The sequence below is a fragment of the Rattus norvegicus genome, chromosome 13 (genome assembly GCF_021556685.1).
Source record: "Rattus norvegicus strain SHRSP/BbbUtx chromosome 13, alternate assembly SHRSP_T2T, whole genome shotgun sequence".
NCBI classification, from domain to species: domain Eukaryota; kingdom Metazoa; phylum Chordata; class Mammalia; order Rodentia; family Muridae; genus Rattus; species Rattus norvegicus.
In genome coordinates, this window is record NC_141546.1 from 94,429,095 (window position 1) to 94,445,910 (window position 16,816).

Here is a 16,816-nt window from a genome sequence, read left to right on the forward strand (position 1 = left end):
GGGAGAGGGCCAATGCTTAGGGGCGCTCACTGCTCTTCCAGAGAACACTAATTTGGTTTCCAGTACCCAAGTCGGGCAGCTGGGAACTGCCTGTAACTGTAGCTCCAGGAGAGTGAGCACCCTCCCCCGGCCTCCACAGCACATACATGTGTGCATACAGACACACAGGCACACACATAGACACATAAATAAAAGCTCTGGAAGGGCAAGAGTCTGACTTCCTCTGAGTCTTCTCAGTTCAAGCAGCTTCACATCCAGAAACTCGTGGATAGTTTGTCTCTGGCTCATGGTAAATATTCCTCAGTGAGTGGGCACTTCTGCTATTGTCTCTGGTCCACACCAGTTCCTTTTGTACTCTTTTTTTTGTTGTTGTTCTTTTTTTTTGGAGCTGGGGACCAAACCCAGGGCCTTGCGCTTCCTAGGTAAGCGCTCTACCACTGAGCTAAATCCCCAGCCCCTGTACTCTTTAAATTACATATTGCACGAGAGAGAGAGAGAGAGAGAGAGAGAGAGAGAGAGAGAGAGAGAGAGAGAGAGAGAGAGTGTTTATCTCTCTACATGAGTCAGTACCTGTCCTCAGTTGACTTAGGGTCACTGTTGCTATGATGATCACCAGCAGAACCAAAGCTACTTGGGCAGGTAAGTGTTTGGCTTAAGCTTCCACTGTTCATCATTCAAGAAGTCAGGATGAGAACTCAGACAGGGCAGGAACCTCGAGGCAGGAGCTGATGCTGAGGCTATGGAGAGGTGCTGCTTACTGGCTTGCTCAGCCTGCCTTCTTATAGAACCCAGGACCACCAACCCAGGGACGGCACCACCCACAATGCACTGCTTTTCCCCCAATCAATCACTAATTAAGAAAATGCCCCTTAGGCTTGACAGCATAATCTTATGGAGATATTTCCTCAATTGAGATTCCCTCCTCTCAGATGATTCTAGCTTCTGTTTAGTTGACATAAAACTATCCATCACACCAGCATTCCTGCCCTAATAACTGGCTTCCCCTAAAGAACATGGTGTCCTTCGGCTCCTGATCTCTTGCTATAATAAGCCTATACACATATGTTCTTTCAGTTTTAAAAATTCTATTGCTGTACACTTGGGCAACACTTTAGAGAATAAGAATGACCCCAAGAAACTAAAAAAACCGAGAACTGAATTTCTAGCCTGTGTGTTTCTGCTTATGTAGGTAACTAATGGAGTCTTCCGATCTGCATATCTTCTCTTCCTTTTAAAGTATGTTTTATTTGAGAGTTTCCTACATGTACACAGTATATTTTAATCATAACTATCGAGACTGTCTCCCTCAACTCCTCCCAGAATCTCTCACTGAATCCCATGTCAACTTCATATCTTTTTCTTCATTACTCCACTGAATCCAATTAGTGCTGCCTGCATGTACGTGTGTAAGGCCACTCTCCAGCCAGGACAGCTTACCAGAAGCAAGACTCCTGAGGTACACTGACTCTTCTAACCCCAGTAGCCAGTAGCTTCTTAACTATGTGAAGCCTTGGGAGTCCCTCCTAGATCTGCACTGAAATTTTGACTGGCTTGGTCCTGGGAAGGTCTTGCACCGGCAGCCACAGCTGCTGTGGGTTCATGAGCACAAAGCCCTGGTCTGTCCAGGACACTGGTGGAGTCCTCCTCCTCCCCCCCCCCCCCCCGTTTCTTACAGACTTCCTCCTTCTCTTCCTTAATGTTCTCTAAGCCCTGTGGGGAGCAGTATGATATAGATGTCACATTTAGAGCCAAGGACTTTACATAGTCTCTGTACATTGACCAGTCGTGAGTCTCTGTTTTAACCACTGCCCACTGAAAAAGAGACACTGGTGCAGTGGGGTCTGATAGCTGTGTGGGTATAAAGGCGAGTATGGAGAATACAGCTTGACGCCCATTTACAGAACAGTGGTAGGTCTTTACTAGGGCCATGTTTACAATACTAGTTAAGAGTTCTAGTTCATGAATCAGGCCTTAAATTCAGCCCAAAAGTAGGCAGTTGCTCCTGTAATATTCATGCAGGGGATCTCATCCTAAGTTCTAAACTAGTACACTTTAACCAGTTTTCCTCCTCAACTGGGCATGATGGCTGTCTTGGTTGATTTTTATCAATTTAACACAAACTTAGATGTATCTGGGGAGCAGGAATCTTAACTGAGAAAATGCCTCCATAACACTGGCCTGTAGGCAATTCTGTGGGGCATTTTCTCAGTGAATGATTGATGTCTGAGGGCCTAGCCCACTGTGGGCAGTACCACCCTCAGCAGGTGGTCCTTGGTTATATTGGAAATCAGTCCTCTTCCATGGGCCCTGCTTCAGTTCCTGCTTCCAGGTTCTCGCCTTGACTCCTCAGCAATAGGCTATGGCCTGAGAATCCTAAGCTGATATAAACTGTTTTCTCCCCAAGTTGCTTTTAGTCATGGCATTTATCACAGCAATAGAAACCCTAACTAAGACAGCAGTGCATGCCTGTCACCCAAGTACTCAGGCTTTGGGAGCAGAATGAATGTGAGGCTAGCCTGGACTACATAGTGAGCGCCACCATAATCTAAGTGTGGTACTCGATTTTAATGTTTTCCCTGAAAGTTAAGAGACTTGCTTTTTCCTAAAGCAGATATAAAGACATTTTGGCCTTTGTCATTTCTTTCTGTATAGTTACAAAAGCCTCCTTTCTTTTCTTCATGCACATTCTAACTCAACCATGCCTTCCCCGTTCTAATCTCTTAAAGACTGAATGCAATTCAGCCTTTCTGACTGTTCTTATTACATATAAGTTGATACGATTTTTAAAATATATATATCAACAATAACCCTAGATAGAGATTTAAATGTTGTGCTCTTTAGCTTTCATCAACTTGACCGAAGCTAGGGTCACCTGGGAGTGACCTAGGTCACAAGAAGGAACCTGGATGGAGAGAAGGTCCCCATCAGATTGCCTGTAGGCAAGTCTATATAGGGCATTTTCCTGATTAATGATTTATATGGGAGGCTCCAGATCACGTGAGGTGGTGCCTAGTCAGGTGATCCTGGGCGGCAGATGTAAATGTAAACCTGGGGAGAGGGGTATTTCTATGCCCCTTTTGCTCCCAAGTGATGGCAAGATACTTCTCTACACCCGTTCTAGCCCATCTCAGCTGCCAAATAAATGACACAGTGACCTGGTATTTTCGTGGAAAGGCTTCAGGCATTATGCTGGGCACATTCGAGCTATGCTAACCCAGCTGTGCTGTCTACATTCCAGCCACATGGTCTTTACTTTGCCTGCATTTGAGTCTTGCCCTGGTTCTCTTTGGTCCACATCTGTCCTCATAGCTGTTCTCTCATCGAGATCTTACAGTGAATCCTCCTGATCCATTTCCATGGTCTCTCTGCCTCTCTTCTCTCCTTTCTCTGTGGTCTCTTTGAGACCCCCTGACTGTGATCGGAAGTCCTGCCCTACTCTCTTCTGCCCATCTTATTGGTTAATCAGCTCTTCATTAACCAATTAGAGATAATGGAAAGCAATTTTTACATAACACTGAGACTGAAGATGCCAACATCCAGTGTACAACCCAATTTTGGGGCATAGAAATTAATATCTGAAATACAATACACAAAACCATCTCCCAACAGGCATAAGAAATCAGGCTGAGAAAGCTAGTAGGAAGCACTCTTCTGTGATTCTACTTTAGTTCCTGTCACCAGGTTTCTGCCTTAAGCTCCTGCCATTGCTTCCTTCCATAATGGACTATAACCTGTAGGGTGTAATAAGCCCTTTCTTTCCTGAGTAGCTTTTGGTCATGGCCCTTATCATAGCATCACGGAGCAGAATAGAACAAACTTAAAACAAGAAATCATATAAATGCCAACAAAAATTTAGATTCATTTCTGATTTAATATGCCGGCTTTCTAAAATATCAGAAACACAGACCATAAAAGCATATAAACTGAGGAACATATCTGAAATACATGACAGAGAAATAATTGCCATATACATTCTTGAGTGAAAACATATATACAAATGATGTACCAATGTAGTCCCTGATAGAAGGGAGTTATTTCTTACTTTATTTCTTTAATCTTTTGTTGTATATCTAGCAAAAACAAATTAGTTACTCACCAGGAATATGCAGCATAGAACACCAGCAAGAGATAACTAAACTGAAAACTGACTTGGAAAAGAAAAGTATCTTTTATGAAGAAGAAATCTCTAAAAGAGAAGGAATTCATGCAAGTGAGATTAAAAATCTGAAGAAGGAGCTGCATGACTCAGAAGGCCAGCAACTTGCTCTCAACAAAGAAATTATGGTTTTAAAAGACAAATTGGAAAAAACCAGAAGGGAAAGGTAAGAATCAAATTATTTTCTCATCTAGCAAATATCTACTATGTGTATGTTGTGTGCCAAATCCTAGGAGATTCAGACAATAGGTTATCCAAGTTCCAGCAGGGAAAAGTCAAGATTGCTAAGCAGGCAATTCTAGTGCAGAATGGTGAGAGAGCAGTGGTGTGCGTGCGTGCGTGCGTGCGTGCGTGCGTGTAAGCAGCCCAGGAGGTGCCAGAATCACCTTTGAGGCGTGCAAATTGTCCAGTGAGAATGCACCTTCGCTGTACCTAAAGAACTAGGAAAAAGTAAGCAGGGAATTGCTCAGGAGGAGGTGGCAGAATGTGCTAGGACCTGAAAGAAAGGGACTGTCACACAGTCAGAAAACAAACACTACTTACTGTGGTGGATACACACATAGAAAACAGGAGTGGTAAGAGATGAGACTGCGGAGAGAAGTTACATGATAGTGCTTATATTTTGGAATGGTCACTTGCTACCTTGTCCAGAACAATTTAGAAGTTTCTAAAGGAATCCAGCTATAAAATGAGGCAGTAGTCCATAGATAGTGTTGAAGTTGGAGAATAGTGTAGATTCAGACATTCTGCAGAGAAGACAGAAGGGAGGGGCAGAGAGAGAGAGAGAGAGAGAGAGAGAGAGAGAGAGAGAGAGAGAGAGAGAGAACGAATGAACACACAGGAGGACTCAGTAGCACTGTGGTTCTAGGTTCCAGACAACTGAACAGATGTTGGCATCCGTCCTTGTGAATTATATTGAAGCCCACATTCTTGCAGTTGGGTGCACTCTTAATGAATGTAAAGTACTGCTGTGGTAGTCTACGAGTGAGCAGACGGAGCAGTCTCTGTCCTCATGGAGCCTGCTCTCAGTGCTAAAAGACAAGAAAGAGAAAGGGTAGAGCACATTACAGAATGATCTGTCCCAAGAACAAAACAAAGGAGGGGGAGAGGGAGGGGGATGTTTTATGGAGAAGGTGACTTCCTAGTAAAGAGTAAATAAAGTTTAAAGTTATGCTACTGTGTAAAAGCACTGAGCACAGAGGAGAGCCCACTCGTCTGTTCAGAAGTCCTGAGCACACCATGGAGTATTTTTTTTTTTCTGGAGCTCGGGACCGAACCCAGGGCCTTCCGCTCGCTAGGCAAGCGCTCTACCGCTGAGCTAAATCCCCAACCCCACCATGGAGTATTAAGAGTTTATTGTGAATGGGTTTCAGATGCTTAGTGGGCGTCAAGTTTTTTATGTGGAGTAGGCTGGTTTCAGGGGTGAAATATAACTGTGGGTGTCACTCTCTCCTCTGGTATTAATGTTGTCACCTGAGTGTGAGCATCTGAAAAATAAGCATAGGTAGAAGATGGTCCCTAGAGCATCCCAGTCTCTAGAAACTGGGAGATGAGAAGAACTATCAGAGTGATTCAGAGACTGATAGGAAGAAAACCTGGCAATGTGATTTTCTGGGACCCTGGTCAAGACAGCATGTCATGTCTGTCAACACATAGGACAACATGAGGTCCGGACCAAGCAAAGAACTACACAGTGACATTTGCTCTTGGCATCATGTGACTTTGGTAATAACAGTGTCAGTGGAAAAGTGATCACAGGAGTCCTGAAGGAGAGCCAGTGGAGCAGTGTGCAAATTACACCGGTGCTTAAAGTTGTTGCACAAGCAAGCAGTTTATCTCAAGTCACTTTGCTTGGTGGTGGTGGTGGTGTGCGTGTGTGTGTGTGTATGTGTGTTTAGTAGAAATGATAACATTTGAGTGGTGGTGGTGTGTGTGTGTGAAGTAGAAATGATGACATTTGTAATCTGAAGAAATTAGGCAATAGATGTTCAGCAGAGTTGGGAGGAAGGTACTAGAGCAATGAGAAGCTCAGCCTTATCCAGGCATAGCAATGAGACGCTCAGCCTTATCCAGGCATGTTCTGATTACTTGTAGAAAAGAGACTGTAGTGTACATGGGCTCAGGTGAGTCAGCTAGGAAGGCGGCACTGGTGTCAGTGTTGAGTTGGGAGTGTTGAATGGGAACTGCCCAGGAGACATCCATGTGTGGGGTATGTCATCAGTTTATAGCTCCAGCAAGTTTCCAGCATAGATCTCAAGGTCCACTGGTGTAGTAGATAGTAATTGGAGCCAGGTGGTGAGGTTGAATGAAGGACTCAGGGAGAATGTTTGGAGAGGAAACGGGCGTGTGAGGAGGCATTCTGAGGAGCACTGGCTTTTACAGGAAAGCAGAAGGAGGGCGTTCCCTGAGGCACAGGGAAGAAGCCACATCCCTGCTAAGGTAGATTGGATGCTAAGGCAGCACAGGGAGAGTGCGCAGGGAAAGGTCTGGTTTGCTGAGGTAGTGGAGGCAAACTCAGATCTAACATGGTGTGCCTGTTGTCATTTTAAAACATAATGCTTAGTTCCTTTAATACTATTTTTTTTAGAAGTGGTTTTACTTGTTACTTGACTCAGTTTATTATTAGGTAACATGTTTTTCTGAAAAGCTTCTTTGCAATTTCATTTTCAAATGTATTCCTGTGTCAGGAAAGATTCTTTAATATAACTAAATATAACATTTTTGGGCTTTAAATAATACCGTGACACATTTGCTTGCAGACTGGATTTTTTTCCTTGAATTTATAATTTAAAATATAATTTGTCTTCAATAGCCAAGTGTTATAGATGTTAAGGCCACCCATTCCTTATATCTTTTATTACCCAGAACTGATTTGCTCTGAATTTTATTTTGTTGCTAACCTCCTCTATCAAGTTGTCATGGATATAAGTATATTCTCAAGATGACAGCACAGTCTTCAGAAACGGGGTGCCTGCGTCTCTTAGAGGCATTTAGACTGGTTTACTTCTAGACAGTTACAAATCGGTCTTGCCCCACAACTGCTTTATAATACAAACTCTGCATGTTTGTGTCTAGATGTAGGAAGAGGGAAGGGCCGGGATCATCTGTGGACTAAAAGTGTGTGAGTGTGTTTCCAGGGCAAAGGGGTGAGGCATGGGCAGTCCAGCTGTAAGTAAAGCAGTGGGTGCAGCAGTCAGCCATCTTCAGTGAAGTCACTTCCATTGTGGCATTTTCCACTATTACCCGTAAGGACACCTGCCATGGTGCCTGTTAAGAATGTTAGTCTCCCTCTCACTGTGGCAGGAGAAATGTCCTCTGAGTGTTCTTGGGAGACACTGTAGAGAGTGGCTGAGCAGCTAGGAAGTAGAGCCAGTCTCGCATTCTCCTTGTCTGACCAGGACAGACACTGCTGTGTATCAAGTAAATCTCATGGGAAGTTCATTGACTCCGACTAGCAGTGCAAACTCACGTCTAATTATTGAATCAATGCATTGAACCACAAACCCCAGATTTCGCATTGAGTAAACTTGGCTATATTTGCTCTGACCATCTTTGGCCTCCCACTCTTGGAATTCATGTGCAAATGCTACTCCCTACTTTTCTCTCTATAAATTTACAAAAGTGTCAGTCCTTCATTGTACAAGTCCCCTCTTTCCCATCTGCACTGGATCTTCACTGTGGTCCTAGCTCTTAATGCTGGGGCTTGAAGACGACGATGATAGAGTAGGACTTACAGATGGTCAGATCCTCCTCTGGAAGTAACTGCCCTTGGGAGGTGACACTAATGAAAGACACAGAAAGCTCTTAGCCCAGCTGTGGCTGCACACAGGTTCTTACCCCAGCGGCTGTGCCTTCTAAGGGGATGCATTGACAAGACCATAGTGCTGCACTCAGCCCTTCAGACAGGCTCCAGGTGAGCGAGGCCCATGCACAGTTAAGAAGCCTGCACGTCTTAAAACCGTTGTGAGACCTAGAGAAGACAAAAAAACTACGTTGGACAGAGGGGAAATGAGAAAGAAACTGCCAGGCACAGCCTGTGTTTTTCAGCTGGCTTGGGACTAGATAAGAAACAGACAGCATTGAGCTGATGGGAAGCTTAAATTGAGAAGGAGATTCGGTAGTAGTGCTAACTGGGACGGGTGCTTGTGGAAGTGAAGCATAACCTTGACTTTAGGAACTCCAGTCTGGATTTTATCAGTCGGAAGAATGACATCTGCACCTGCCTCTTAGTTGGTCAGGAAAATCCTGTACACACAGAGGAATCCAGCAACTGATGGACAATGCTAACCGTTGTGACATCTAGGCAGAGAGACACAGAGGTTCTTTGTACTATGTTTATAATGTTTCTATTACATTGAAATTATTTCAAGCAAAATATTATTAAATATCAAAATTCAGACAATAATTTCTAAGTATTAACCATTTTATTGATGTTAATAAGCTACAAAATAACCAGCTTGGTCTTAAGTGAGGAACCTATGTCTTTACATTTTATAAAAACAGATTCTGGTATACAGCGAAAACACACAACTGAGTCTTCTGTTAATTTGTCTTTAACTGTAATAAAACATGGTCAGGTAGCAGTTGCTACTACTGTTGTTTTGGTAGCACACTCATCATGGTTGTGTGGTCTCTGTTAGTTGCTTTATCTCAAAGAGTAATTGTGATATTACCATCTTTTAGTTTTCTTATAGATGTATCTGAAATTAGTCCACTTACTATTTTTTTCTTCTGCAATTGGATGTATATTCTATAAGCAGTGCCTGTTTGTAAAACTCATTAGAATTTATTTGTTGGCTATAAATAACAGATAATCGAAAAATATTTGTTAAATGACTGAATAAGCCAGTATACCACTCTTGCATTATAAAAAATTAATATTTTATTTTTTAAAGAGAGAGCCTCACTGTGTAACTCTGGCTGGCCTGGAACCCACTATAAAGACCACGCTAGCCTCAAACTCCAAGATCCCTCTGCTTCCTGAGTGCTGGGACTAAAGGCACCACTGTGCCCAACTCACTGTAGAGTCTTGGAGAGGTTTTTTTCCATGAGATGTGTCCTTACGCATTACCATACTCTGAATTTACTCTGTTTTCTACAGATTTGTTATGTAACTGTTACACAAATATTTTTTTCAGTTGACTTTTGATCCAATTCCTTTTTCTGATTTTCTATTTTGAATTGTGTTAGTCAAAGTGAAAGGGAAGAATTTGAAAATGAGTTCAAGCAACAATATGAACGGGAAAAAGTATTATTAACTGAAGAGAATAAAAAGTTAACGAGTGAACTCGATAAGGTGAGTGGTTGGATCTCCTTTGCTGGAGTGCATGGTTTGTGTGAAGCACTGTGGTTTATACAATGATTGTCACTTTATATTTGCTGTGATATCTAATGGTGGCAGTGTTTGAATGACAAGTTTTTACTATACCACTTGTATCAGACTTAGTTTTGCTCCTCCCATCTTTTTGTCCTCCTGAACCTCTCCCCATCTCCACTTTTTATTTGAGACAGTGAGTGTTTCATGTAGCCCAGGCTGGCCTTGAACTTACTTTATAGCTAAGATTAGCCCTGAATTACTAGTTCTCCTACCTCTACTGAAATTACAGTTATGTACCACCATGACAGCCCATTAGTGTGTGTGTTGCATATGTATGTGTCTGTGTGATATATGGCTGTATATGTGTAGGGACTTATTACTAACAATAAATTAACTAAAGGTATAAACTGACAAGCCCTAGCAGCTGCAGTTTCACCCAGCAATATCCACACAGACATTTATAGTAAGAATTGACCAAATATTTGGGTTCCTCTTTTCCAGTCAAGATGACATATAAAATTTAAAACGATATGATTTCTCATCATGTAAATAGTTTGTGAATAGCTTTTCTTAGAAAGTTGTCCTCATCAACGTCTCATATTAAAAAGGTTGGCCTAGGCTCTCTGAAGAAGTACAGGGCAGAACGAAATGCAGTAATGGCAGCTGGGAACCGTTCGTCAGCAGACGGGTGGAGCAGCGTGGGGTCCTTTTTAATGTAAGAAAATTTCTGTACATACTATATCACATACATGAAAAGGTTGCCAGGCATACCAACAAACCCACACAAATCACTGAAAAGCCAGCAGGAGGATAAAACAACACAACACACACAAAATTACACAGTAAGAAATGAGAGGGAGCATGAGGCGTCAGTGTAAACAGAAGTGTGGGAGTCTCCGCACACCATGTGACTACGTCGATGTGTAAGTAACTGTATTACCTGTTCAGGAAAGGAGACGTAGTGATGAGCTCGAACAAATAACCAGATCTTATACAAAATAGTCAAACAGAATTTTGAAAACTTAAATTACCAAAATACTTAAAGTTTTATCAATATATTGGAAACAGTAAATATACAACTAAATAAACAAAAAGATTAGGGTTGGACAGGGCTTCAAAAATAAAAAACAAAAGAAAAAGGGGGACATAAAAGTGTGGGAGACATGACAAAAAGAGCTAACGTGCAAATATTTCTCAAAAGGAGAGGTGGGTGAGACTGATGCAGAAACAATATTTAAAGATTTAATGACCTAGATTATCCAAAACGGGGTGTGTGTGTGTGTGTGTGTGTGTGTACGCGCGCATGTAAGTAAACAGGCACACATTTTTAAATGCCAGAATCGATAAAGCTACCATAACAAAATTGCCCAAAGCAGGAACCATAGTATTCTAAAAGCAGCCAGAGAGGGCACGTGGTACTCAGGAGGGTAAGACAGGAAGCTGAACCTCAGTAGGAGAGCAGAAAAGAAGCAAATCAGGAGAAAAGAAGAGGCGCTTTCCAAACACTGAAACAAAGTAACTGTCCTTGTAAACTGTTAAATGCTGAGGTTTATGAAGAAACCTGCAAATAAAATAAGTAAGATATGTCAAGCAATTGTGTCACTTTCTCGGTGGATCATTATTTAACGTAACAAACCTAGGTTAGTTTTTTTTCTAAATAGAAATTTCAAGGATGAGAAGTTGTTTTTCGGTGTTTGTGTGGTGTCTGTGTGTATGTGTGTGCACGGTAGATGGCGTGGAGGCTGGAAGTTGACAGTGTGGTATGTTCCTCAGTAGGTCTTTCTCCCACCCCGCACCCCTTTTTTAAGCTAAGGTCTAGCTGAAATTGGATGGAGCTCACTGCTTCAGGTGGACTGGATGTCTCCTCACTGCACCCTATGCTGGGGTTGCAGATGCCAGATGCATCCTGCCACACTGCCTTGTGTCTGTGCCCTGAGGCCCAGAACTCAGGTGCTTACACTGTGCAACACTCACTCAGCCGTTTCCTAAGCACCAAGTTTGAATTTAGGTACAAAATGTTTGTATTAAAGTGAAAGCCTCATTTTAAAATAATATACATTATAATTTATATAATTAAATGAGCCTTTCCTGGAGTATGAGTGAGAGAAGATTGCTGTTGGGGAGGAGGGTAGTTGTTGAAGTTGCGTGTGGGGCTCTTGGGAATTCGCTTACAGTTCCGTTTCTTTTACTGTTGAGTACATTATTTATTTTATTTCATGTTCTTCATTCCTTTGAACTAGTTCTCATTTTACAGTTTCTTCTATACTTTAATCTTTATTTTATTTTATGTGTATAGACGTTTTACCTGCCAGTATGTCTGTACATTGTGTGCATATACTGCCTATGGAGGCCAGAAGAGGGTGTCGTACCCCCTTGGTCAGAGTGCTAGTTGTTCTTCCAGGGCATCTGGGTTCCATTGCTAACACCTACATGGTGGCTCACAGCCATTTTTTTATGTGCTTATAATTCTTTATAAGAATTTTATAAGTTGACAGGACATTTGCAGAAGAGACCGGAGTGAGGGAAGAGGAATTGGTAATTTTTCTCAAGTTGATGCATATTCACAATTAAAACCAATTTCATGTAGGGCTTAGCAAAAGGCAAGAAAGCAGGAAATTTCAAAGTGTGCACTGTTTGTTGTATCACATTCTTCAGTGTGTCTCCAGTGTGGTGTGGAATAGTAAAAAGACAATTTTAGTTGAAGGTTATGCATTATGAGATGGGGTAACAAGTGTCTAAGTACTGCGATGTCTTGTTCAGCCACTCATACCTTCAAACTACCTTCCAGCTAACTTCGTTGTATGAGAGCTTAAGTTTGCGCAACCAGCACTTAGAAGAAGAGGTCAAAGATCTAGCAGATAAGAAGGAATCAGTTGCCCACTGGGAAGCCCAAATCACAGAGATAATCCAATGGTGAGTGCCCTCCAGAGTGCTGTTGTGGTGGGGCAGGGCTGTGGCCTGGGTGGGTGTGACTCTGAGTTCCTAACACCCTCACTGTCTTCCTTCGCCTTAGAAATAGAGTTACTTTAAGCTTGTACAAATGGGAAAGTAAGCCTTTACAGAACGTAAGAAACACTTCCATATGCTTTGATGTTCCCTAAGATCAAAACCGCCATATTTAATAAAACTGATAGCTTGAGAGAAATGTAAAAGATGAACAGTACTCTGTAAGTATAGCAGAGCAGTTCACATACGGCATTTTTAAAGTTAAAAGATTTGGGCTTAGCTTCACAAACCATTTCCCACCCTCTGAGAACTAATTTTGGTTCTTTGGCCTATGAATTTTGCTATCTTCATTTACTAAATGATTGTTACCATCTTATAAAGGTTTGCATCTCTGATATTACATGGAAAACAGGAGCCCAGTGATGACTTTATCTCTTAATAACTTTTATATTTATTTAAATCTTTGCCCATTTTAACCTTTATATCAAAATAACTAGTTCCTTTATATATCTACAAACCAGTTAATTATTCAGGATTTTAGTTTCCTGTGATTATATTGGCTCAATTAGTTTTCTGCTTTCCTTTATCAGATTTCTAATACCCTTCTTAAATCATAACACAAATATATCTATACTGACCTAACTGTAGAGTTCTTCTGATAACTAATCTCTGCTTATACATGTGCCCAGATTGTAGAAACTTACTTGTATTGCAGAAAACAGCTGTTGTCAGTGTTTGGTTCCGATCCACACACTGGGTTCATATCTCTAAGGGGTCTACACACTGGGTTTATATCTCCAAGGGGTCCGTGTTTGGTTCTGATCCACACACTGGGTTTATATCTCCAAGGGGTCAGTGTTTGGTTCCGATCCACACACTGGGTTTATATCTCCAAGGGGTCAGTGTTTGGTTCCGATCCACACACTGGGTTTATATCTCCAAGGGGTCCGTGTTTGGTTCCGATCCACACACTGGGTTTATATCTCCAAGGGGTCCGTGTTTGGTTCCGATCCACACACTGGGTTCATATCTCTAAGGGGTCTACACACTGGGTTCATATCTCTAAGGGGTCCGTGTTTGGTTCCGATCCACACACTGGGTTTATATCTCCAAGGGGTCAGTTTAACACTGAGCCCAGTTGGTACTGGAGCCAGGCAGCAGTGAAGATGGAGCTGGAAACTCGCTTCATGAGCTGCTGCTTCCAAAGTCTGTGGCCCAGCCCCACCGTTTCTCAATGACCAGGACAGTGGGAAACGATCCTGTGAAGGAAGGATCTCGTACTCACTTATTCATTCAGTAACTCAGTTGTTGGTTTTCAAAGACAGTTTTCATCATGTGCTCATGGCTGAGCTCACATTCTTGGTCTTCGGAAGAAAGATGGAGCCAGCCTCTGAACCCTGTAGTGGAGTGACTGCCGTCTGAAGATGTGGAGTGCTAAGGACTGTGGCAGAGCGTGAACGAATCAGCCTCACCGCTGCAGTGAAGCCTTAGGCTCCAGTTAGCTATTGGCCCATGCCTCAGTGTAATAGCTAGAAATGTCGGCATAGGAAGTCTGTTCTCTGAAGTGTGTATGTGTGGAGGAGGCTAGACACCAACTTTGGGGTGCTGCTTCACACACTGTGCCCTCTCTTAAAAATTTTTTTCTGTATAAATCATGCTGATTGTTATTAGCTCCATGACCTTAAGATAATGAATAGAAACTGGAATTGGATTTCTTTAAGCTTTAACCTTTATTCTTTCATTATTATTTAATTAATATTTTTAGAAAACAGGGGTGCTTCATTATAACCCTGATTTCTTCAGAATAGCATATTTAAAATTTTCTAAATTCAGTATACTTCAGCTTTAAAGGAAGTTTGTATGTTTTGTGAGATAAAATATGAGAATCTAGATAATGAGAAATCTTAGTAGTCTTCAGAAAGCCTTATGCTTGTCCAGCGTGAGATCTAAAGGGTCATCGTTTGTGGTTCATGGATGATTTACTACTTGTAATATATGAGTGACCTGGGCTTCCCTAAACACCACCAGACTCCATTTGTACATAACTGAGCAGTTAATAAATCTGACCCCACCTCCTGACGGCAACAGTAGTAGTGTGGCCAGCCTTTTAAAGGAGGTCTTTAAGGAGTTCTTTAAATTTTTGGCACTTGGTTCTTAATGAAGCTTTAAATCACATACGTCACTGAAGTTCTCCTGTTTTACTTTGTACTATGTCCACCTTTGTGTGTGTACTCTAGGGTGAGTGATGAGAAGGACGCACGGGGCTATCTTCAGGCCTTAGCTTCTAAAATGACTGAAGAATTAGAAGCGTTAAGGAATTCCAGCCTGGGGACACGAGCGACAGTAAGTTCTGCCGTCTCATACAGAGGCTCTTCTCTGTAACAAGCAGAAAGCACATGATAAATCTGACTGCTGTAAAAGTTCTCATGAGAAATATTTTAGATCTTTACAAGAAAATGTAACACATTACTGTTAGCTCTTATTGTATAGCTTCTTCTTATTGAAGGAACTGAAAAGAAAAAAAGCAATTATTTATGTTCATTTATGCATATTTACTGTTATTTCTGGATTTAATGAAAATGTATTTTCACAAGTTGTATGTCTGGTCTACTCAGTTACTAGTGATATTGCTTATTATGAAATTTAATCTTAAGAATTTAATAGGAGGATACTAAGAGATAGCTGTATTGTTCTATAGGATATGCCCTGGAAAATGCGTCGTTTTGCAAAACTGGACATGTCAGCTAGACTAGAGTTGCAATCTGCCCTGGATGCAGAAATCAGAGCTAAGCAGGCCATCCAGGAAGAGCTGAATAAAGTCAAAGCATCCAACATCATAACAGAATGGTAAGGCCCGGTATCTAGTCACCACAGTAGTGACTTGTTGAAAGCTGTGGGGAGAAGTTACATGTGTATTTGCCTATCTGCGGGGGTTTATTGTTGTTTGTTTGTTTGTAAGGCTAAAAAATGCTGACCAGAAGATTGGGAATACAGTTCAGCAGTATAATGCTTGCCTGGCATGCCCAAGGTCAAAGGTCTGCCCCCACCTCCCTGACAAAAGTGAGGAAAAGGCTCAGTCATTAAAGTGCTTGCCTTATAAGCATGAAGACCTAAATTTGAGCCAGCCCAACATCTAAAAAAACATGCTGGGAGCTATAACATCTGCCTATAATCCCAGGGCTGGGAAGGGAGAGGGGAGGAGAGGGAGGGAGGGAGGGAGAAAAGGAATGAGAGAGAGAATGAGAGTTCCAGCTCACCAGCCAGGCACCAGTCCATGAAGGAGCTCCAAATTCAGTGAACAACTTTGTCTCCAAATGAAGGGGAAGAGCTGTTGAGGAAGACACTGCTGTTGCCCTCTGTCCTGCACATTTGTGCACACTCACCCAGACACACACACACACACACACACACACACACACAACCATGACCACAGAGAGTTGTGAAGATTTGAGAAGCAAAGATGTGATTCTAGGTTGTAGGGAGCGGCGCGGTAAAACAAAGATGGCGCCGACACTAGGTAACATCTCATACAGCCTTGTTTTCTTCAGGGTTATCCATAGATGGATTATTAGTTTTAAATAGTATTTCATTCTTTTCTCCTTATATATAAAGTTTAGTTTACTCAATTTTTTTCTATTGAATCTAAACTTCTCTCACATTCTGTATAGAATGAAACTTTACCACCAGAACACAATACAAATCTCTAAAAACTGGGACCTCTACCAAAGGTCTTTTACAGATGGTCATTTTATTGATGTCAGATTTTGTGGATGTTGTTTGGGGGTTTGAGATATTAAGTTTTGTAAAGGCAAAATAATTATGATTATTTTCAAGGTTCCTTTGTTTATTTAAAAATAATCAAACTTCTAGTATCCAGGGCAGTTAGCTACTAAACATAGCCCCTTGATTCTTGTCATAACAGTAAAACAAATTCTATGTTAGATATATAAATGATGAAACAAAAGTTTTTAATTAGATTAGATATAAAGATGGTTCAAAACTAAGTCACAGTTCTAGACAGATGGTTCAGCAATTGAGACTCCTCAATGGTTTTGCAGGGGACCAAAGTTTGATTTTCAGCAGTTAAATCAGGCACCTCACAACTGCCTGTAAGTCTAGTTCCATAGGATCCAAAACATTGGCACCTCCTTAGGGAATCTGTTTGAATGTGGTACCACATAAACTCATACAGACACACAGATACACACACACACACACACACACACACACACACACACACAGGAAGAAAGAGAAATAAATATTTAAATCAGTAGGTAACATTGGAACTATAGTAAGTTCACAGTAAAAATGAAACTATAAATTTAAAAATCCTTCTGGCTCAAAAATATCAACTTCCAAAAGCATGAGAAGAAACACAGGGACTACAAATTTAGTTT

The 16,816-nt window shown here is 41.6% G+C and overlaps 1 protein-coding gene across 28 annotated transcripts in view; it reads left to right on the forward strand.

Annotated features, from left to right (window-relative positions):
- The window catches only part of Cdc42bpa (CDC42 binding protein kinase alpha), a 220,323-nt gene that overhangs the window by 151,959 nt on the left and 51,548 nt on the right, over positions 1-16,816 (forward strand). For all 28 annotated transcript variants that reach the window (XR_015635049.1, XR_015635050.1, XR_015635051.1 and 25 more), the window contains 5 exons: positions 4,075-4,322; positions 9,347-9,452; positions 12,262-12,386; positions 14,657-14,762; positions 15,118-15,266. Coding sequence is in view for 22 of the 28 variants with exons in the window: in XM_087579838.1 (XP_087435964.1) it covers positions 4,075-4,322; positions 9,347-9,452; positions 12,262-12,386; positions 14,657-14,762; positions 15,118-15,266 (734 nt within the window). In the remaining 6 variants the exon portion in view is untranslated. The remainder of the gene's footprint in view (positions 1-4,074; positions 4,323-9,346; positions 9,453-12,261; positions 12,387-14,656; positions 14,763-15,117; positions 15,267-16,816) is intronic.